This window comes from Misgurnus anguillicaudatus, chromosome 23 (genome assembly GCF_027580225.2).
Source record: "Misgurnus anguillicaudatus chromosome 23, ASM2758022v2, whole genome shotgun sequence".
In the NCBI taxonomy this organism is placed as follows: Eukaryota; Metazoa; Chordata; class Actinopteri; order Cypriniformes; family Cobitidae; genus Misgurnus; species Misgurnus anguillicaudatus.
The window spans coordinates 32160641-32183329 of NC_073359.2; the positions used below are offsets into that span (position 1 = coordinate 32160641).

A 22689-nucleotide genomic window follows, 5' to 3' on the forward strand; every position below is an offset into this window, starting at 1 on the left:
ACTGACTCCACTACTTCTGATTGGTTCATAGACTCTAGTCTGTTACCTGATTGGTCCCTGACTGTAAAGCCCACCCAACACTAAATCTTAATCACAACTATAAATGGAAGAAATGGAAGTTATAGACTTATGTGGGGCACATTTAGATATGAGTAACACAACAGAAATGCTGATCTTACTGAATAAAACACTAGACTTTATAGTGAGGGTTAAAGTAGATAACTAAATACACTAAATAGCTGAACTCAGAGCATTGATTTGTGATGTATTGATGCTCTGTTGATCTATCAAGAGTAACTCGTGTCCATCTGTCATAAAAGCACCGTATGAACATGGAGCAGTGGGCAACTATCCTTTTAGGATATGATGGACATATCAATCATTCTGAAGCAATAAATAAAAAGAAACAGAAAATACGAGTTTTATGATATACTCTTACGTAAATTAACCGTGGTTTTATTGTGGTAAAAGTGTAGTAACAATGGTTTTTGGTCATAGTAAAACCATGGTTAATTTTTGTAAGAGTAGTTCAGTTTACTTTTATCCTGGGCAAAAAAACATAAATCTCTATTAAACCCATTTGAGTATCTATGTTTTTCGACAGGTTTGTGATTTAATTCAACACAATAACGATGTTTCTTGAGGTCTTATTAAATCTGTTTAGTCAGTTTCACAGCATTTTTATTATTTTTTTATTATTTTGTGTTTCTTTAAATTGAACCGTAACTCTGTCACTCAGTCTGATCACTGTCGACTCCAATTGACTTTAATTTTAGCAGATAATCGTTTGTTTTCGTCAGTTTTACCTCAGTTTTCTCGACTAATGAAGCCATGCGCTGCAGGGTGTTGTGCTCTGGTGATGAAGTGACGTCGTCGAGTACGGCTGCGCCGATGAGCGCATGCGCCTGGTGCCATTCGCGGAGAGGCATCTGGTTCTTGATCAAATACATTTGACACTTATATCTACTTCCTTGAATTAAACTACATTCACAACATATTAACACATTACATTGACACTGAAGTAAAACAGAGTTTAAAGACTATATTTGAAGTAGATTATATACACCCATACATAAAGCAGTAGTAGAGCGCCATCTTGTGTCTAATAGCAGATATTAACAACTACAGCTCAACCTTTGACTGACAGATGTCATGTACAGAGCAAACAAACACCCAATAATAGATGTCTATAAACTGATAAGAATCATCAGAATAGCATAAGTAAATATAATTCTTTCTCTTAGCAAGTAATTGATCAATTATTGGAATAAAATCAGATTCCATCTTTTAAGAGACACATGTTGCTTGTTACATCAGTTAATGAATAAATATAACACAAACAAATGCTCTTGATAACATAATCATATTTATTATTACATTAATGTGATTCAACAATATAAAAAAGTGTTATATTACAGAGACAGTAAATCCACAATTTTACTGTGCAAATATTTATTCCTGTTTCTATAAAAATATTTAACTATGAAAATTAAACACATGACCTTGACATTGTAAGAGTCCTGCTCTACCAGTAGAGCTTTATCAACACTACAAAGTAAATTGGTCAAGTTGATTTATCAGGATAATCATCATGTACTGTTTCATCATGAACACTGCTTATGAATACTGAGTTTAATCCTCTCCATTTAACAGGTGGATAGGTGAAGAAGACTTTGGTTTAGAAAAGGCAGGAGCAAAGTAACAGAATCAACCAACAGGAGAAGACACTGGTAAAGCACCGGTATGTGGTCCTTTTATCAACACGACCAGACGAAGACTGAAGGTGACGTAATGTGTGTGCTTATATATCGGCTGAGTTGGGACAGGTGGATATTAAACAACTTGAAGTCATCGCTATGATGGTGATATTTCAAGTAACAGTAACAGATGATGTGTTTGTAATGTTGATCATGAGACATCACCGCTACTGGACGTCTCACTCTTTATCAAAGGTTTTAATTCATTACAATGCTGTGCAGGCATATCTGTAAGAAACCCAGACAACACATAAAATCAAAAGATGCTCAGAGAGGAAAAACTATTTTTTACACAAACAGTTTGGATAACATAAGTTGGATCAACTTAAAAAATTTAATGCAATTGGTAACTACAAAAATATTTTTTTCAACATATATATTATAAGTTAAAAAACACTAACCGAACAATTTATGTTGAAAAAACAATTTTTTAGGTGTTCCAACTTTTCACTTTTTACAGTGTAGGTCAAAAAGAGACAAACCCAGATGATGGGTTAAATTAACGCAGAAAATATTTATATTTGACACAAAAATGAGTTAAAACAACCCAGCATTTTGGGTTAAAACAACTATGCTGCCTATACCTTAATTTAACATATAGGTTATATTACAACCCAATGACTGGGTTCGTCCCTTTTTGACTTTGGCAATAAAACAGAAACTAAATGTTTTAATTATCTATGATATTGTTACATCTTGTAAGATTTTTTTAAGCATGTGTGTTTCAGGAGGAGGCATGCATGGTCCTGAGTTCCTGATTGGTCCGGTCCCTGCTTTTGTTTCCAGTTATAAGGAAGGACCTCCCCAAACATGTGTTAAGTTTATTTTGTAAGGTCGACCTTCGTTATTATTTGCTGATTTAGATTCATTATGATTTTGTTGTTAATATTATTTTTTAAATAATGTAGTAGGGAGTGAGAATTCATTTTCTTTTTGTATTGTTTGTTAATGTTTTTTCTTTTTTTTCCTTTTAGGGAATTTAGTGGGGATCTAATTAGTTGTCTTTTGTTTATTATTTTGGCCTTGTCTACTCCTGAGCTAAATCCCTTTTGCTTCACTATTATTATTTTCTTTATATAAGTAAACACCACTTTGTTGAAAATATATTATGAGTGAGCACACATTTATTTATGTTATGACTGGCCCTAGATGGTCGTAACATAATTAATATTATCTACAAAATAATGTGATAGTCATAAATCACTCTTGCAGTACATTACAATATAGGACAACAATATTACTCACCTGTGACAGACACAGGTAGTCTCCTAAAAGAGACATTTCCTTTGATGACGGTTTTTAGTGTATAAACACCAGCGTGTCTTTGTCTGATGTCATTGATGGTGAGATCTCCAGTCTGAGGATTCAGCTCCAGTTTATCTTTAAATACATCATTATCACCATCATATGTCCTGTGGGTATTAATGGCACTGATTTGAGCTATGACAGTGTCTTTATTTCCAAACATCCACTCGATCTTCTCATCATTTTGTATTTCAGTAACAGAAGTCTTTAAAGTGACAGACTCTCCTGCATTTACTGTTATTTCTTTACCTGTAACAGGAGAATATTGAAACAACAAAAAAATTGAATAATTCACCACAATGCCAGGAGAGAAATTTCATAATCTAGTGCTAACTCTCTTCAAAAAATGAGAAACGTTGCAGAAAATACTCACAGATGACAATCACATTGAATGTCTTTGACAAGAGTTTTTTATGTTTTGGGATATCTAGATGATAAAGTCCAGATTGTTCATTACTGATGTCATTGATGGTGATATCTCCAGTCTGAGGATTCGGTGTCAGTTTGTCTTTAAATCTCTCATCAACACACTTGCTACTTGTTTTTTTTATTTTAGCAATGGTGACTTCTTTAGATCCAAAGCTCCATATAATACGAGTATCACTCAATATTTGATGAAGATCATTGTGTAGAGTAACAGAATCTCCCTCCATCACCTCAATCTCCTTATCTATTACAGCTACAAACACATGTGATTTCAAACACAAAATGCACAATGTTACACCATCAATTTTACTTGATGGAAATAATTCTTATTACTTTGTTATTAATTCTTACAGCCAAATTTGGTACTCTCGGCTGAGCCCTGAAGCAATACCAAAACACAGCAGCAGCTACAACAATAATAAGCAGGAAGGCACCACAAACTTGTGCCAGAGTACTTAAAGACAGACCCATTGCTGTAATGATAAAGAAATATATTAGTGTAAATGAATCTAATCTGTAGGAAACAGACCAACACATATGAGTAAAACATGGTAAATAACACTACATTTTATTGAAAGAGAATCATAAACAGCATAAATCACTTTTAAAGGGGACATGTCAAATTTAATGGGGACATGTCACAATAATTTTTTAAGATGTAAAATAAACCTTTGGTGTCCCCAGGGTACACATGTAAAATTTTTGCTCAAAATACCATATAGATAATTTATTATAACATGTTAAAATTGACACTTTGTAGGTGTGAGCATGTGCCGTTTGGGTGTGTCCCTTAAAATGCAAATGAGCTTATGAAATGCAAACACTAATGACAAGGATGGTGGTTTGATGCAATTCAAACTCAATTGTGCTGTCAATTATTTTCTCTCTCTCTGCACTAAATGGATGTGCCGTGGTTGGATAGTGCAGATTAAGGGGTGGTATTATTATAATAAGAGCTCATATGACATCATAAGGAGAGACAAATTTCAACAACCTAATTTTTCATGTGCTTGCAGAGAATGGTTTTACCAAAACTAAGTTACTCAGTTCTTTTTCAAATTTTCTGGGTTGATAAAAGCACTTGGGGACCCAATTATAGCACTTAAACATGACAGATTTTTATGCCATGGCCCCTTTAATGTAACATTAGGTAAGATGAAAATTATCTCTATACACTGAACAAATGCTGGGTTGTTTTTAACGAATGGCTGGGAAAAAATTAGACAGGACACGCTGCTGGGTTATTACAAGCCATGGTTGGATAACAACAACAACCCAGCATTGAGTCATTTTTAACCCAGCATTGCGTTCTGTCCGATATTTACCCAGATATTTACTACATCAATGGCAATGAAATAAAAAGAAAAAACCTTCGTGCCACAATGCTGGGTTGTTTGAACCCAACCATTGGGTTAAATGTAAACATTTTCTGGATTAATTCTGTCCCTCTTTGACTCAACACGGGGTTAAAATGTGTGATCAGCAGTGAATATAGAGGACAGAAAGCAACCATTGACAGTTAATGTTTTCAAACCAAGCGTTTCACTATGCATAAAATATTAAACATTTTTACAAACACGTCAATATTTTTGCTTCAAGTTATTAACTCACTTAAGTTGTTTAGACAACTTTAATAATATACAAATAATGATTGTTTCTTCAACATTTCTGAATTGATCCAAAAAGATTTGAGAAGAACAATGTTGCACACCTGTTAGTCCCAGATAGGTGTGTAAGATAGAGAGAAAATAAAGTCCAATCATGTACAAAAATAAAGGGTATCCCACACACTATGAAAATATTTATTACAGCGACATTTCAATAAGGATCATATGCCTCTTGTGATCGCAACGTCGCTGTAATAAATATTTTCATCTTTTGCAAGCTAATAGTGTGCGGGACATCCTTCACCTCTGTAAATAATCGAGTTTTAAATCTTGAATTTTGTTAGAAACTGGACATTCTAAAAACACACTGGACTGTGTGTGCAAAACTATAAAAACAGCATGGAGTGAAGGATGCATTTATAAAACTAAACAAAAAACAGCTTTACACTGTAAAAATGCTGTAGTTATGCAGCTGTTTGCCAGCAACTTACTGCAGATTTAAATGTATGTTATTTACTGCCAACAGATTGTTCAAAGTTTTTGGATTTTGGTTCACAGAATGCTTTGCATGAGGCTGTTATTTTATAGTTTTATTCTGTAAAGACAAAAATTTGTTGATGTTTAATGTTCATTTAACTTTGAACAAACTGTTGCCAGTAAATCTACAGCAAGTTACTGGCAAACAGCTGTCAGTAATACTGTCATTTCTACAGAAATTTTTAACAGTGTTGTAAACAAACATACACAGTATCTTAATTTACTAACATTGTGGGTTCTGCTTTCTAATTCTTCATGGTTTTGAAAACAGAGCAGCAAAGTGTTTGTTTTTAATGATAAGATATAAGCTTTCATTGTATGTTTTTAGTGTTGTAAATAAAATCGTAAGTTACTCACCAGTGACAGTCAGAATGAATCTTCTGTGTAATGAATGTCTTTTACTGCTGATCTTTACTTCATAAACTCCACGGTGTTCAGGTCTGGTGTTTCTTATGGTGAGAGATCCAGTCTGATCATTTAGATTCAGTCTGTCTCTGAATCTCCCGTCATCCCCATCATACGTAACAAAGCGTGCATCTGGTTTATTTATTTGAGCTATTCGTGTGCGTTTATCTCCAAACATCCATTCGATAAAATCATAAGTCTGAATATCAGCATCAGTGTACAGCGTGACTGAATCTCCTATCATCACTGACACTGACTTTACTCCACCTGTTTCAACAACAACAACGTCAGATCTTTTCATTTCACTGATTTATCTTACAAAGATCACTGATGTCTACACCTCATTAAAATCCCTACCGCAATTTTAACCAATTCAGGCCAGATTTACCCTCACGAAAATGAATCATGGTTTTACTACAGTTAAAATTATTGTTATTGAATTATGACATTTATATTTTTTATTAATTCCTTTAACTTTGAATTATTTGTACTCAGAGCAGTTTATTTCAAACAGCAGAAACTGATTTTATATTATCACTAGACTTAGATTTATACATCACAACATTTACTAAGTAGCCTTTTTCAGTAATAAACAGTTCACATAATTCTCCATATATACATCTTTATGTAAATGCATTTATTGGTATTTCAGTTGCATCTTTTTTATCCGCAATAAAATCACTGTAAAAAATTTGCTGTAATTATGCAGCTGGTTGCCAGTAAAGACTGAAAATGTTAACAAACTGTTGCCAGTAAATAACATAAATGTAAAATCTACAGTAAGTTACTGGAAGCTAGTTGAAAGTAATACCCAGTAATACTGTGATTTCTACAGAAATTGTTTACAATACGCAAACGCGATTTCTGCTAGATTGGTGAAGTGTACGATTTATAAGCTCTTTTTTCACTTCTCCCATCACTGCAACCACCTGCTCTCATCAAAATTTCAGGTGAGGCGAGCCACGTATCAAACAAGCCTATTGACTTTGTATGTAATCTACTTGCACAAATCGTTGAATTCGCGTTTGGTGTGTACGTCCCATAAGACATGCATGAAACATTTGAGTGCAATGGTTGTAAATCGCATTGCATGATTCATTTAAGTACTCTCCTCCCATGATTTTGGCATAAAATAAAAATTTTCCCACCTTTTCAGCACAAACTTTTCACTACATGTCTTTGGTAAATCCTGACACTAGTTTTTTTTAACAGCAAACGATGATTTGGGCTGTTAGTAAATCTGGCCCTTCAAATCTACCAGATTATTTGCTGGTGGGAAATAACAAAGTATACACTGTAAAAAATAATATCAAATCAATATGTTTTTATGTTACTTTAACTTAACAAATTAAGTTAAACAATTTAAACTTTTTTTAAAAGTTTTTCTAACTTGTCAAAACTTAAAAATGTAGGTTGAATTGACTTGCATAATTAAGTTGTTTAAACTTTATGCTGCATATTTTTTACAGTCTAGTAGAGTAGGCTAACTAAAAGTGAACATACAGGTTCACAGAAGAATGTTACTTAAATTGTTTACCCTAACTTGACAATTCATTTCCTCATACCATCTAGTGTTTACTATGTTTTTTCCCATCTGCAGATTTTACAAAACAATAACCCATTGCTGTAAGGCCAAGTAATACAATCCATTGAGGGTTCACATCATGCTTTGTCCAGGACCAACTAGAGTTTTTACATTTTCACCAATTAAGCACAAAACATCTTTTTATCTTTTCACTTTAGTTATTAACTTGCTTGAAGGTTTTTGTACTTATATCGATGTGCTTTTACTGAGAACTGCTTTTCTACATAAAAATATAATGCCAGTGGTTTTATAGATGATGCCAGATCAATCTCTGGCTCAGAAATAGACAGCTACTAACATTAAAGTGGATCAAGAAATTAATTTGATTTACTCACCACGGACAGTAACAGTGAATGACTGATGTATGGTATAACTGCTGCTGCTGCTGGTAATGTTTACATCATAAAGTCCAGAATCTGTGTTTCTGATGTTTGTGATGATGAGAGATCCAGTCTGATGGTCCAGTTGCAGTCTGCCTTTAAATATCCCATCATGAACATCATCTTGTATAAAGAAGATACCAGTTTTTCTGTTAAGTTCAGCTAGAGGAGAGTTTTCATGAAACCTCCACCGTATCTCATCATATTTCTTGATATCCGGAACATCGGTGTTTAGAGTAACAGAGTCTTCCTCCATCACTGACACAGACTTTCCTTTACCTGTATGACCAAACACACCTGCAGAACAATAGTAATTCATTTCAAATAACACCTAGAAGAGATTGTGTCTATAAAATCAAATGTTAAATTGCTTGAAATACTCACCACTAACATTGAAAATCTTCTCTATACTCTTACTGCTGTCACTAATCTGTAGTTTATAAACTCCAGAGTCTTTAGTTTTGATGTTTGTGATGGTAAGATCTCCAGTTTGACTATTTAGATCCAGTCTAGCTTTGAATCTCCCATCAAGAACATCATCATCTAATAACACCATACTGGCCGCTTTGTTGATTTGAGCTATACGAACCCCATCAAATCTCCAATTTATTACATGATCCCTCCGTATTTCTGTAATATCAGTGTGTAGAGTAAGAGAATCTCCCTCCATTACTGACACTGACTCGATCTCATCTGGATCACCAAACACACCTGCACACACAGACATTACAAAATAAACTTTAATAATAAACTGAGCACAAACCATACACACAGACATTGACACTACAAGATGAGCATTAAAGGATAACACAGGGTACATATACACAATGAAGACAATAATGTAAACTAAAACAGGTGAAGGATGAAACATACTGTATAAGTGAAACAACAAAAAAATAAAAGTGTTTTTCAGAAATGTTGACAAATGAACTTACTGTTGATAAATAAAGAGATGATAAAGAGTATAGAGATCGTCTTCATTTTATAAAGTGTTTAGTTAAAATAAAAACGATTAGTAAAGATATTCAAGCTTTTCAGTGTCTCATCTCTGAGTGTTAGTTTGTAACAGCTAAACCAGTAGCGCTCTGATCCAAAAACAGGTTTTTCACACAGCCCCAGGGGCCTATACCATGAAACTGGTTTAGTTGGTTAGCCAGCTTTGTTTATGATTAGTTTGTGCAAATCCTGGGTTTTGGGTACCATGAAAATAGCTTTTACCAACAAGGCCTGCACATTGGCTTGGTTTTGTCAACCTGAAACTAATCCTGTAACCCTGAGTTTGTTTAACCATTTTCATGGTACGGGCCCCAGGTGTCAGAACATCGCTAACATTTACTTGCTAAAACAATTGGGCGGAGCATATCAAAGGTAGACAAAGACACAGGACTTAGACACAGGGATAGTTCACCCCAAAATGAAAATTCTTTCATTATTTTCTTTCTCGCATGTTGTAACAAATCTGTATAAATTTCAGTAACACTTTATTTCGATAGTCCACTTTAGACATTTTACTAATCATAAGTAACTTTGCAACTATTTATCAACTATCAATCTTTAGAGAATTAGTAAACTGTCTGCCTAATATCTACTAACACTTTATTGCGATGATATCTCAACAGACATTTAACTGTCTATAAGTATATCTGCAGGTGCATGTCAACTTATTCCATTAACCCAAACCTCTTCCCTAACCCTAACCCTTACAGTTTACTAATACTCTAATGACAATTAGTCGACATATAGTTGCAAATAATTGAAAGTTAGTTGACATGTAGTTGCAAAGTTATTTATGGTCAGCAAAATGTCTTAAGTGAACTATCAAAATAAAGTGTAACCTAAATGTCTTTGTTCTGATAAACACAAAAGAAGATATTTTGAGTAATGTTTATAACAAAACTGATTATGAGCCCCATTCTCTTCAATAGTAGGAAAAATAATACTAAGTGAATTGGGCTCGTGAACGGTTTGGTTACAAACAAAATATCTTCCTTTGTATTCATTAGAACAAGTACATTTATACAGATTTGAGTGAGTAAATGATGACAAAAAATATTTTTTTTTGGGTGAACTATCTCTTTAATTGAAACCTGACAGCTTCATCAGTAATTTTTACTACAGGAAAACTAATATTTAAATAGCCACCGCTCGTAAGGATATAGGTGAAAGGCACTGCATGCTTAAAGGGTTAAAAAGTATTTTAATTGATATTTTACATAAAATAATAATTCCAAAAAGAGATCATGAAAAACATCCATACACACAGATGAAATATATAATTTAATTATATAAATAATAAAAAATAAATATGTAACTATTAAATGTAAAAAATAATTAATAAATAAATAAGATTAATAAATGTGAATTAATAAATTAATAAGTTTAATAAATGTGAATTAAAAAAATTAATATGTAAATAAAAAAAGGGGAAAGAAAGGGAGGAACACGGCCAAATTAAACAGTAAATATAACATTTGGATCCATTTGCTCTTTATACAGTAGCCTATGTCAGCTCTGGCTGCCAAATAGGCCACATTAAAATTTTTCCTTACATTTTTCCATAAAAGCTTTATATATAACTATTAAATGTAAAAAAATAATTAATTAATAAATAAGATTAATAAATGTGAATTAATAAATGAAAAAAAAAAGAAATAATTAATTACCAGAAGTTAGTATGTCCATGCTGGGTTTAACTTTATAAATGACTGGATAGAGCAACTGTAGCCACGCCCATCAGAGCAAGGATGACCAATCGTATAACAGCTTCAGAACACAACATTCTGTTGGGTCGTGTTGCTATTTGCTGTGATCTTTTCCAGAACCCCGCCCACCTGCCATACCATATGACCAGAAACAAAGAGAGATAGTGAGGGGAGGAGATTTGCGTTAAAGAGGGTTTATAATTTTTTTTTTAATTATGAAGCTCATATAAGTCATTTGTAAAAAACCCCACAATATTCCAAAACAAATTATCATTTCAATTTCATTTTGATTTTAAAGCCTTTTAAAGCCTCAACTTTTAATGGGTTCTATTCTCCACTATTTAACTTAAAAATAATTTTTTTATTAAAATATTGTATAATTTCATTTTCTTTTACCCCAATGTGAAATGTAAACAATATTCGTGGCAATAATGCCTATTTATTATATTGAAGCTGAGTTCATCACTACTCTAATGTCAAATTAATCTGATAAAAAATTACACTTTAGGATTGAAACCAGTTCAAATTTAACTTAACACAGTGATGATATTAACAAAAGTTGTGTAAAGATAAGTCTGCTGAGATCAGACCACCCCTGTGCCTTCAACCACATATTCTCATACGCACACAGACATATATACTCACATCAAAGACAATGTACACTCTCAAAAGCCACAAAAGAGGCACATGCAAGCATTGCGAAACAACAGGGAAAATAAAAGGCGTGCTCTCAAAAAAAAGGTACAAAAGCTTGGACAGATACCTTTGTAAGTACACTTTTATATTTCTTAAGAGTGTGTAGCGGTACCAAATTTTACATGTTTGGACATTTTAATGGGTTATGGTGCCAGTGACAGCTTTTGTACCATTATTTTTCTGAGAGTGTTTGCTAGATTTAACGTGAGGGCTAAAAGACCACAAGTGGATTTTTTTGACAGAGACTGTCCTATATATTTTTTTGTGAATGCATTTTTTTCTAAGGAGAGCTGCAAACTCATGTAGTCTTTAAAGACAGAGCATTTAAATATTGCAATGCAAGAGTCTGTGAGATGAATATAGGTTAAGTAACAACACAGAAAAAACACTGCTGAACAAACCTGAAGAAACAACCACAAAACACACACTTACTCTGTCAAAGCACACAGTTGTGTTATTTCTGCACAATACTTACAGCTCATCTTAAACAACCTAATAATACAGACATCTAAACTTCTCTCTACACAACTCTTCTTGATAGCATCACTGTGTCGAGTCTTGAAGAAAATGTTTCTCATGTGTGTTTATCTCTGTTTGTGCTTCTGTGGCCTGACTGGTAAGTTAATAAAGTTAAAATTTTTGTTATTAGTTTAAATTTTAAATATTTCATTTTTAGTTTGATTAGTCTGAAGACGCACTTGCTTTAATTCACAAATGTAAGATTGGATTCAGGTCTCTGATGTCATATATTGAAAATTTTAATATATTTTATAATTATATATTATATTATATTATATTAATTATAAATGTCCTGTTAAAGAAGTTCTGGAAGTTAAATTGTGTTTCTCTGTTATAATGATGATATTTCTGTGAAACTCAAATGAACTTCAATTCTATCATAAATAAGGAACCTGAAATGGACATAATTTTTTATATCAGATTAAATATGTAAATATATTAAAATTTAAATTCACATATCTGTGTTTTGCGTTTGTCCACTTCTTCCATGCTGTTGTTTTAGGTCTTTCAATTTTAAGTATTTAATTTTTTTATTACATTCATTAAAAGTCTTGAATATTTTCTTAATTTCTATCTGTATATTTGTGTGTGCAGGTGTGATTGGTGTTGAAGTGAAGTCAGTGTCAGTGATGGAGGGAGATTCTCTTACTCTACACACTAATATTACTGACATACAGAGAGATGATCTGATACTGTGGAAGTTTGGACTTCAAAAGTCTCTCGTAGCTTTTATCAATGGAGCAACCAGAGATATCTCAATAAATGATGTTTTTGATGGGAGATTCAGAGACAGACTGCAGGTGAAAAATCAAACTGGAGATCTCATCATCACAAACATCACAACTCAACACACTGGACTTTATCAAGTAAATATCAACAGTGTTAAGGAGATCTCATACAGATTCAATGTTATTGTCTATGGTGAGTGGAGTTTTGGCATTTTCTCTGTCAAATGCCTGTTATTGATTTATCTTAAAGATCATCAGATAGACTTCAGTAATGCAGCATTGATTAAAATTAAAGGACAAATTAGGTGAACGTTTAATTACGGAAAATAATCTTTAGTCTGCAGAGAGAGTGTTAGTTTAGGATCCGAAACTGATCTCATGTTGTGGCTTTTTGTATTCGGTTGTATAAGATCATAAAAATAAAGGTTCATAAATTGTTCCTTATTGGGCTGAATGGTTTCATAAAGAACCTTTAAAGGAAAACACCACAGTTTTTCAATATTTTGTTAAATATGTTATTACCTCAACTCAGAAGAATTAATACATCCCTATCTTTTTTCAATGCATATACTTTCAATCTTTGTAAAGCGCCTTGTAAATGTGTTAGGAGCCAAGCCCCATTCATTCCTTAGGATCCAAACGAACGTTTTATTTTGTGCCACCATATGTACTCATGTTACTACTCATGTAACAGTCTTTAAATAGGGAAAACATGGTGTCTTGTAAATTCATCCCTGTTTGGCTCCTAAGGAATGAATGTGGCTTGGCTAAATCCAAACACATTCACAAGGCACTGTACAAAGATTTAAAGTGCACACATTGAGAAAAGATAGGTATGTATTAATTCATCTAAGTTGAGGTAAGAACATAGTAAAATATAAAAAACGGTGGTGTTTTCCTTTAACATCTGTGCACAAAAGAGTATTTGCAATTACATTTATTCTATATAACCCAGACCGCAGACAACTTTAATGTGAATAATGCATAAAATAATGCATACTTGACCTGATTTCTGAATAAAGCGTTTAACAGCCCTGTGGTATAAGAAAGTAACAGTAAGAGAGTAAAAGATTTTTTTAGGGAATCAAAATGGTTATGGCATCTTTATATTTTTTGACCATACTGTAGTAAACACAGCGTGAAAGCCGGTCACTTATACTGGGAAGCTTCTTGTTTGTTTTCCAGCTCGTCTCCCTGTTCCTGTCATCTCCAGAATTTTTTCTCAATGTTCAAATTGTTCATTATTGTGTTCAGTGATGAATGTGAGTGATGTGAGAGATGTGAGTCTGTCCTGGTACAAAGGAAACCGTTTATTGTCCAGCATCAGTGTGTCTGATCTCAACATCAGACTCTCTCTACCTCTGGAGGTTGAATATCAGGATACAAACACATACAGATGTGTACTCAACAATCCCATCACAAACCAAACTCAACATCTCAACATCACTCATCTCTGTCAGCCGTGTTCAGGTACAACAGCTGAGATTATTATTAGACAGTGTTCAGTTAAACTTATGATATTGACAGATACTCTTATTATTGATTACAGCTCTCACCATTATTCTGATCTGTTGTGCTGTTGGATGTCTGATGATTGTGGCTTCAGTTCTGATCTTCTGCATCTGCAGGAAACAAAAAAACACAGAACAACAGGGCAAGTTAACACTACTGCTAATAATGTATTGCATTATAATGATATAAAACCCAATAAAATACTGGATTTGGACACTTCAAGAGTTTACATTTTATTTGTGTGTCTATTATATTATTGTTAAAACAGTCGAAGATGAAGAGATGATCACTTACGCAGATCCAACAATTTATACAACACAAGCACATGAAATGGTGAGACCATATATGACTGTCATATCATGACCTGCATTTACACAACTATAAGGTTTAGTGTTAGATATACTAGCAACCATTCACATTGTTACCCATATGTTTAACTTCTGAATTCAAAAACTGTAACTAACATAAACTGATTAGGTGATTTACAAAACATAACACATCTTAAGTCACATAACCTTGAATCTCAGTGATCAGCAGATCATGAATATAGAGTTATAATTTAGAAACTGATAAGCTTGTTATTAAATGTTATGTATGTTGTGTGATGTGTTTGTACAGGGAGCTCCAGTGGAGGATGTTGTGGTGTATACAGGAATCAAGTGACAAGAGAAAATTCACCAATAGCAATCTAGAAATTAAGAAACACCAAAAAGACAATTATGGACACAGAGAACATGAGTGAACCAAAGATTGACAAAATATTCAGTAAACAAAATGACAAACCTTCCAAAAAAATTTTTTTGCTACTTTTAGTTCCCCTTGTAGGTTTTTCCACTTAATGCACGTGACTGCCTAGAAGCTTAATTTCTCAGAGTCAAAGTGAAACCTGATGCCCTACATTTTTAAGTGTGGAAAGAAATGTGGTTTGGTCTATTGGTGTGTGCATGTGTATGTTTCTGATTGGTGTGCATGTCAATTTTACAGTGAAATAAAGTATTGAAACTATAAATTAACACATCATACATCTAAAATAATTAAACATTGTGGCTTTACACTTTACACACCCTTTACACTTTACTATATTTAGCATAATAGGATTAATGTATTTTGATTGCATATAAAAAACATTATGGTGATCAGTGTTTCTTTTACTTTGGCGATTGACCTTTGTCTTCTTAGCTATATGTAGCCTAATAAGATTCATGCATTTTGATTGCATATAAAATACCATTATGGTGATCAGTGTTTCTTTTACTTGGACTATTGACCTTTGACTTCTTAGCTATATTTAGCCTAATAAGATGTATGTATTTTGAGTGCATATAAAATACTATTATGGTATTTTCTTTATGTGGGCTATTAAGCTTTGACTTTTTAGCTATAAGTAGCCTAATAAGATTCATGAATTTTGATTGCATATAAAATACCCTTATGGTGATCAGTGTTTCTTTTACTTGGACTATTGACCTTTGACTTCTTAGCTATATTTAGCATATTAAGATTTATGTATTTCGAGTGCATAAAAATACCAGTATGATATTTTCTTTACGTGGGTTATTGACCTTTGACTTAGCTATGTAGCCTAATAAGATGCATGTATTTTGATTGCATATAAAATACCATTATGGTGATCAGTGTTTCTTTTACTTGGACTATTGACCTTTGACTTCTTAGCTATATTTAGCATATTAAGATTAGTGTATTTTGAGTGCATATTAAATACCATTATGGTGATCAGTGTTTCGTTTACTTGGGATATTAACTTTGAGTTCTTAGTAGGGGTGGCACGGTTCACAAAACCCTCGGTTCGGTTCGTATCATGGTTCTATGGTCACGGTTCTTGGTTCAGTATGGTTCTTGTTGTTATTTTTTCTGTTAATTTTTAGCACTCTAGAAATATATTATCTTATTAATGTATTAATTATCCATAATTTAGGATACAGTATTAAAAAAGTTATATCATGTAATCATGCACAAACTGAATTTGACTTTAAGCACATTATTGGGACCATCCCTGAGGAAAGCCAGATGAGATTTTGATACAGCAAGAGGGAAGACATTGATGATTTCAACATGCTTTTCATTTATTTGGCAAAAAGTAGAATGTGTATTGCCATCTACATGAACTTTGTGTGCATTTTTAGCACACAAAGATAACTTGCATTTATCAAAATGCCAACTTTAGTGTAGCTCTAAGATTTATCACTGAGAGGCTGCTTAAATACTGCAGAGAGTATGTGAACGAGAGAGAAACATAACTTTTACACCTGTAATATTTAAATCCGTCTCTTTTGTCCACTTTTGACTACTTCTGTCCTGATTACTTGAAGGGGCAATTTATGAAATAAGATTGCGCAACTTTCACACGCTAGCAAAATTAAACTACGTGGAAATCAGTCGCTTTCGTTTTATCAATGAAAGAATAAAAATAGCACTGAATACAAAAAGACGTAAAATTTTAGATAAATGGTCAGAGAGAAGGCGGTCTCCTGTGGCTGTTCGAACACATTCAACCCATAGACTGCAGTTCTATCTATTGTTTTATTTCCGCTGTCATCATAGGTAACATGAAATTAAAAATGTTTCCACACACCAAACTTATACGACGCTGAGGCATCCTCCAACTGCAGGCAGACTTCCTTTTCTCTCCCACTTGCCATTTCTACACGTAATATAACCTGCAGTACTTATTCTCCAAACCAGTTTCGCGTGAAAGGGAAACCCGCTATCTGAGGTCACATAAAGGGCATGAGGCTACATTGCGCATGCCATGAACCGTTGAACCGTGCGACACACACGCGCTCCGAACAAAGACAAGCGAACCGAACGGTTCCGATTTTTTTCATGAACCGTGCCACCCCTAGTTCTTAGCTATATTTAGCCTAATAAGATTAGTGTATTTTGAGTGCATATTAAATACCATTATGGTGATCAGTGTTTCTTTTACTTGGGATACTGACCTTTGAGTTCTTAGTAGGGGTGGCACGGTTCACAAAACCCTCGGTTCGGTTCGTATCATGGTTCTATGCTCACGGTTCTTGGTTCAGTACGGTTCTTGTTGTTATTTTTTCTTTTAATTTTTAACACTCCAGAAATGTATTATCTTATTAATGTATTAATTATCCATAATTTAGGATACAGTATTAAAAAAGTTATATCATGTAATCATGCACAAACTGAATTTGACTTTAAGCACATTATTGGGACCATCCCTGAGGAAAGCCAGATGAGATTTTGATACAGCAAGATGGAAGACATTGATGATTTCAACATGCTTTTCATTTATTTGGCAAAAAGTAGAATGTGTATTGCCATCTACATGAACTTTGTGTGCATTTTTAGCACACAAATATAACTTGCATTTATCAAAATGCCAACTTCAGTGTAGCTCTAAGATTTATCACTGAGAGGCTGCTTAAATACTGCAGAGAGTATGTGAACGAGAGAGCAACATAACGTTTACACCTGTAATATTTAAATCCGTCTCTTTTGTCCACTTTTGACTACTTCTGTCCTGATTACTTTGAGGGGCAATTTATGAAATAAGATTCTGCAACTTTCACACGCTAGCAAAATTAAACTACGCGGAAATTAGTCGCTTTCGTTTTACCAATGAAAGAAATTTTAGATAAATGGTCAGAGAGAAGGCGGTCTCCTGTGGCTGTTCGAACACATTCAACCCATAGACTGCATTTCTATCTATTGTTTTATTTCCGCTGTCATCATAGGTAACATGAAATTAAAAATGTTTCCACACACCAAACTTATACGACGCTGAGGCATCCTCCAACTGCAGGCAGACTTCCTTTTCTCTCCCACTTGCCATTTCTACACGTAACATAACCTGCAGTACTTATTCTCCAAACCAGTTTCGCGTGAAAGGGAAACCCGCTATCTGAGGTCACATACAGGGCATGAGGCTACATTGCGCATGCCATGAACCGTTGAACCGTGCGACACACACGCGCTCCGAACAAAGACAAGCGAACCGAACGGTTCCGATTTTTTTCATGAACCGTGCCACCCCTAGTTCTTAGCTATATTTAGCCTAATAAGATTAATGTTTTTAATTGCATATAAAATGCCATTATGGTGATCAGTGTTTCTTTCACTTGGGCTATTGACCTTTGACTTCTTAGCTATATTTAGCCTAAAAAGATGTATTTATTTTGATTGCATATAAAATACCATTATGGTGATCAGTGTTTCTTTCACTTGGGTTATTGACCTTTGACTTCTTAGCTATATTTAGCCTAATAAGATCCATGTAATTTGGTTGCATATAAAATACCATTATGGTGATAATATTTCCTTTACCTGGTCTATTGACCTTTGACTTCTTAGCTATATTTAGCCTAATAAGATTCATGTATTTTAATTGCACATAAAATAACATTATGGTGATCAATGTTTCATTTACGTGGGCTATTGACCTTTGACTTCTTAGCTATATTTAGCCTAATAAGATTAATTTATTTTGATTGTATATAAAATAACATTATGGTGATCAGTGTTTCATTTACTTGGGTTATTGACCTTTGAGTTCTTGGCTATATTTAGCCTAATAAGATCCATGTATTTTGATTGCATATAAAATACAATTATGGTGATCAGTGTTTCATTTACTTGGGTTATTGACCTTTGAGTTCTTTGCTATATTTAGCCTAATAAGATTCATGTATTTTGATTGCATATAAAATACCATTATGGTGATCAGTGTTTCTTTTACTTTGGCTATTGACCTTTGACTTCTTAGCTATATTTACCCTAATAAGATTCATGTATTGTGATTGCATATAAAATACCATTATGGTGTTCAGTGTTTCATTTACTTGGGCTATTGACCTTTGACTTCTTAACTATATTTAGCCTAATAAGATTGATGTATTTTGATTGCATATGATGTTTGGCTTCTTAGCCTTAAGTTTTTTTGGCTGTTGTAATGTGGAGAATGAGTGACTGATATCATACATTGTTATGTTTTTGATGTGTTTTAAACACATTTGTGATACTCTCAGTCACGAGGAGCTTTGGTGATCAGTGTTTCCTTTACGTTGGCTATTGATCTTTGACTTCTTAGGTATATTTAGCCTAATAAGATTTATGTCTTTTGATTGCATATAAAATAACATTTTGGTGATCAATGTTTCCTTTACATGGGCTATTGACCGTTGACTTCTTAGCCTTAATTTTTTTTTGGCTGTTGTAATGTGTATAGCACAATCAAACAAGCCAAGAAAAATGTTGTAAACACATTGGACTTAGTAATACTATTACATACATTTTATTTGTACTTGCTTCAAATAACTGACACATATCAATTACATAAAGTTTATGAGTTTGTTTAGATATAAACATTTATTTGGATTACATACTTTCTATGCAATTCTATACTTTCTATTACATACGTTTCTGTGATTCTGCAAAACATTTTATTAATGCTGATTACATATGTAATAATATATTTATGAAATTAGCTTGTTTGTTGATGTATCGTTGATTACTGTTTGCTGAAGTGTCCGTCGCTAATTTTCTTACTGTTGACTTTGTGTTTTATGAGATATGAGCACTGTCTTTCAGTCATATTTGCTATTTCAATAGATCTGTCAATCACCTCCTTAATGGCTGTTGTGAAAGTAATGATGTAATCATCTTGATTTAAAGGGGACATATCATAAAAATCTGATTTTCCATGTTTAAGTGCCATAATTGGGTCCCCAGTGCTTCTATCAACCTAGAAATTTTGAAAAAGATCAACCCAGTAACTTAGTTTTCGTAAACCATTTTATGCAAGCATGTGAAAAAATGTATAATTAAAATTTGTCTCCACTTGTGATGTCAGAAGTGATATTATTATAATAGCGCCCCTAAATCTGCACTATCCAACCACAGCACTGCCCTTAAGTGCAGAGAGAGAAGGAGAGAGAGAGAAAATAATTTACAGCACAATTGAGTTTCAATTTCAACAAATCACCATTATGGTGATCAGTGTTTGCATTATTAACTCATTTGGATTTAAAATTACACACCTCAAAACAGCACATTTTTGCTCACACCTACAAAGTGGCAATTATGACATGTTATAATAAATTATCTGTGAGGTATTTTAACCTAAAACCTCACATTTGTACTCTGGGGACGCCAAAGGTTAATTTTACATCTTATAAAAAGTCTTGTGAAATGTCACCTTTAACATCCTAAATATCAAACATGTTAGATATGATCGGAAAGCCATGGTTTGTAGACCAGACAAAGAGTAAAAGTGAAGTGTGTGCTTATGTTATTGTATGAGTTAAGAATCTGTCAGGTCCATGCGCATACAATTGGATATTGAACTTGAACTCATCAATTTATTTGCATTTTTATATATGAATTATTAAATTGATTTCTCATTTTATTTTAAAGCAGCTTTATTAAACACGTGATTGTTTTAAATGCATTTTTGCTAACACACAACATTTACACATCAAATGGCAATCATAATATTTAAAGAAATATTTAAAGACTTATTGACAGAGAGAAAGCAATTAAACAGGAACAAGAAAAATAGTGGTTCTATAATTTTGTGACTATGATATGTTTCATTACTAATAAAAACATCACTAAAACTAGTCTGATAGTCTCTGTGATCTTTTCTTCTGTTCACCTCTGCTCGATCTAACCTCATAAACCAAAATGGCAATCACAGCCACGCCCACCAGAGCAGAGACGACCAATCGGATCACAACTTCAGAAACATGACAACAGAAAACACAGCCTAAGGGAAACAACACAAACAGATGAGTGTATTTCAACAAGACACCTTGAACCTTACACATTATTAAAGATAAATTCAAATAATTTCTAAGCAGAACTGCAGTCGTACCTGAACATGGCTGACAGAGTTGAGTGATATTGAGATGTTGAGTTTGGTTTGTGATGGGATTGTTCACCACACAACTGTATGTGTTGTTATCCTGATATTCAACCTCCAGATGTAGAGAGATGACACATCTGATGTTGAGATTAGACTCACTGATGCTGGACAATAAACTGTTTCCTTTGTACCAGGACAGTCTCACATCTCTCACATTCAACACTGAACACAATAATAAACAGTTTGAACATTGGGAGAAGTCTCTGGAGATGACAGGAACGGGCAGAGGAACTGAAAAACATTTGAGAGCAAACTGACGATTTTGTCTTTTATCCTATCAACTATTAGTCATTGATTAATAATTTCAATTTAATAATTAAAGAAAATGACATTGCTATAAATATTTTTTGAAGTTATGAAAACTTAGAATTAATATAACCCAGGGTTAAGCGGAGTGTGAACAGCCCTAGAGTTATTATTTCTAGTTCTAGTTTAGATCACGATTAAGTAGTTGTGTTCTTCTTTTAAGATAATCTAGTGTGACAATTTACCTGCCGATCTCAAAATATAAAAAATTGGCAAACAATATATTGGTGAAAAGCACATTTTTATAAACATATTTCCAAATATATTTTAGCACATATATTTTTTGTATAATTTGAAATATATTAAAACTATATTTTTGGTCTGTATGGGAAGGGAAACATAAAGCATTTCTGTTGTTTAAATATTTAAATACATTTTATTTTCTTTATTTCATTCGTTATTTAAAACTTTTAGATAAAATGTAGATTTTAAACAATGTTCAATGTAACAAAATCACTGTTAATTACTTTGTTAAACTTAATAGTGAAACTGCCACAATTATTCACTAATTGGCTAGCTGTGTTCTCTAGTTTGTTATTAAAAGCTTAGACAGCTGACCTGTAGTAAAACCATGGCTATCACAAAAAAGTTAAAGATTTATTAATCAATCCACCAAAAAAAACATGGTTACTACACTTTTACCACAAAAACATAGTTAATTTTGTAATGGGTCTTTAATAAATGAAACATTAACACTTATTATTTAATTATTTTTAAATTGTTAAATAAAATTGGTTAAAAAGGGTAGAGCAATAATATTGGGGTCACATCACCTGACAGCTGTCAATCCCCCATAAATAACTGCTCTTATGCAAATTACTCGGATCAAAAGTGATACTGTGTTGGGTTATGATAACAGGAGGAGACTCTACATAAAACACTTACAGAGACAGATTAAGAAAGCATAAATCTAAATTGATTTGTAAAGCAAACATTCATACAAAATATATTCACACTCACCAAAAACAGTAACATTAAATCTTTTGTATACTGTTTCAGTGTCAAGGTTGATCTCTGCTTCATAGAGTCCAGAGTTTTTGATCATCATGTTCATGATGGTGAGATCTCCAGTCTTACTGTCCCATATCTGCAGTTGGTTGGTGAATCTCCCACATGCATACCTGATGTTATTTATAGTAATTTCAATTAAAAGACTTTTAGATTTGCCTTCTCCAAACCTCCAAAAGATCATCTCATCCTCCTGTAGCTCAGTAATATTAGTTTGTAGATTAACTGAATCTCCAGCCATTACTGACACTGACCTCACATCATCACCAAACACACCTGCAAACACAGAGATAAGATTTA

The 22689-nt window shown here is 33.2% G+C and overlaps 2 protein-coding genes across 2 annotated transcripts; both read right to left on the minus strand.

Moving 5' to 3' along the window:
• Positions 1-1407: 1407 nt before the first annotated feature.
• On the minus strand, positions 1408-3817 carry LOC141359555 (uncharacterized). Its single transcript, XM_073862208.1, has 3 exons — positions 3436-3817; positions 3003-3311; positions 1408-1985 (listed from the first exon to the last, which is right to left on the minus strand). The coding sequence occupies exons 1-3, from the start codon at positions 3713-3715 to the stop codon at positions 1909-1911; spliced, it is 666 nt and encodes a 221-aa protein (XP_073718309.1). The 5' UTR covers positions 3716-3817; the 3' UTR covers positions 1408-1908.
• LOC141349144 (uncharacterized) lies at positions 3736-14324 on the minus strand. Its single transcript, XM_073861788.1, has 6 exons — positions 14204-14324; positions 10666-10833; positions 7958-8713; positions 5990-6304; positions 3822-3961; positions 3736-3741 (listed from the first exon to the last, which is right to left on the minus strand). The coding sequence occupies exons 3-6, from the start codon at positions 8319-8321 to the stop codon at positions 3736-3738; spliced, it is 825 nt and encodes a 274-aa protein (XP_073717889.1). The 5' UTR covers positions 8322-8713; positions 10666-10833; positions 14204-14324.
• Positions 14325-22689: the final 8365 nt, after the last annotated feature.

Coding starts and splice junctions, on each gene's coding strand:
- LOC141359555 (XM_073862208.1), bottom strand. CDS start 3,715: ATGGAGGGAGATTCTGTTACTCTACACAATGATCTTCATCAAATATTG. Junction 3,312..3,435: donor ATTCAATGTGATTGTCATCT/GTGAGTATTTTC, acceptor CTCCTGTTACAG/GTAAAGAAATAACAGTAAAT. Junction 1,986..3,002: donor ACTACCTGTGTCTGTCACAG/GTGAGTAATATT, acceptor GGTTTCTTACAG/ATATGCCTGCACAGCATTGT.
- LOC141349144 (XM_073861788.1), bottom strand. CDS start 8,321: ATGAATTACTATTGTTCTGCAGGTGTGTTTGGTCATACAGGTAAAGGA. Junction 6,305..7,957: donor ATTCACTGTTACTGTCCGTG/GTGAGTAAATCA, acceptor TTGTTGAAACAG/GTGGAGTAAAGTCAGTGTCA. Junction 3,962..5,989: donor ATTCATTCTGACTGTCACTG/GTGAGTAACTTA, acceptor TTATCATTACAG/CAATGGGTCTGTCTTTAAGT.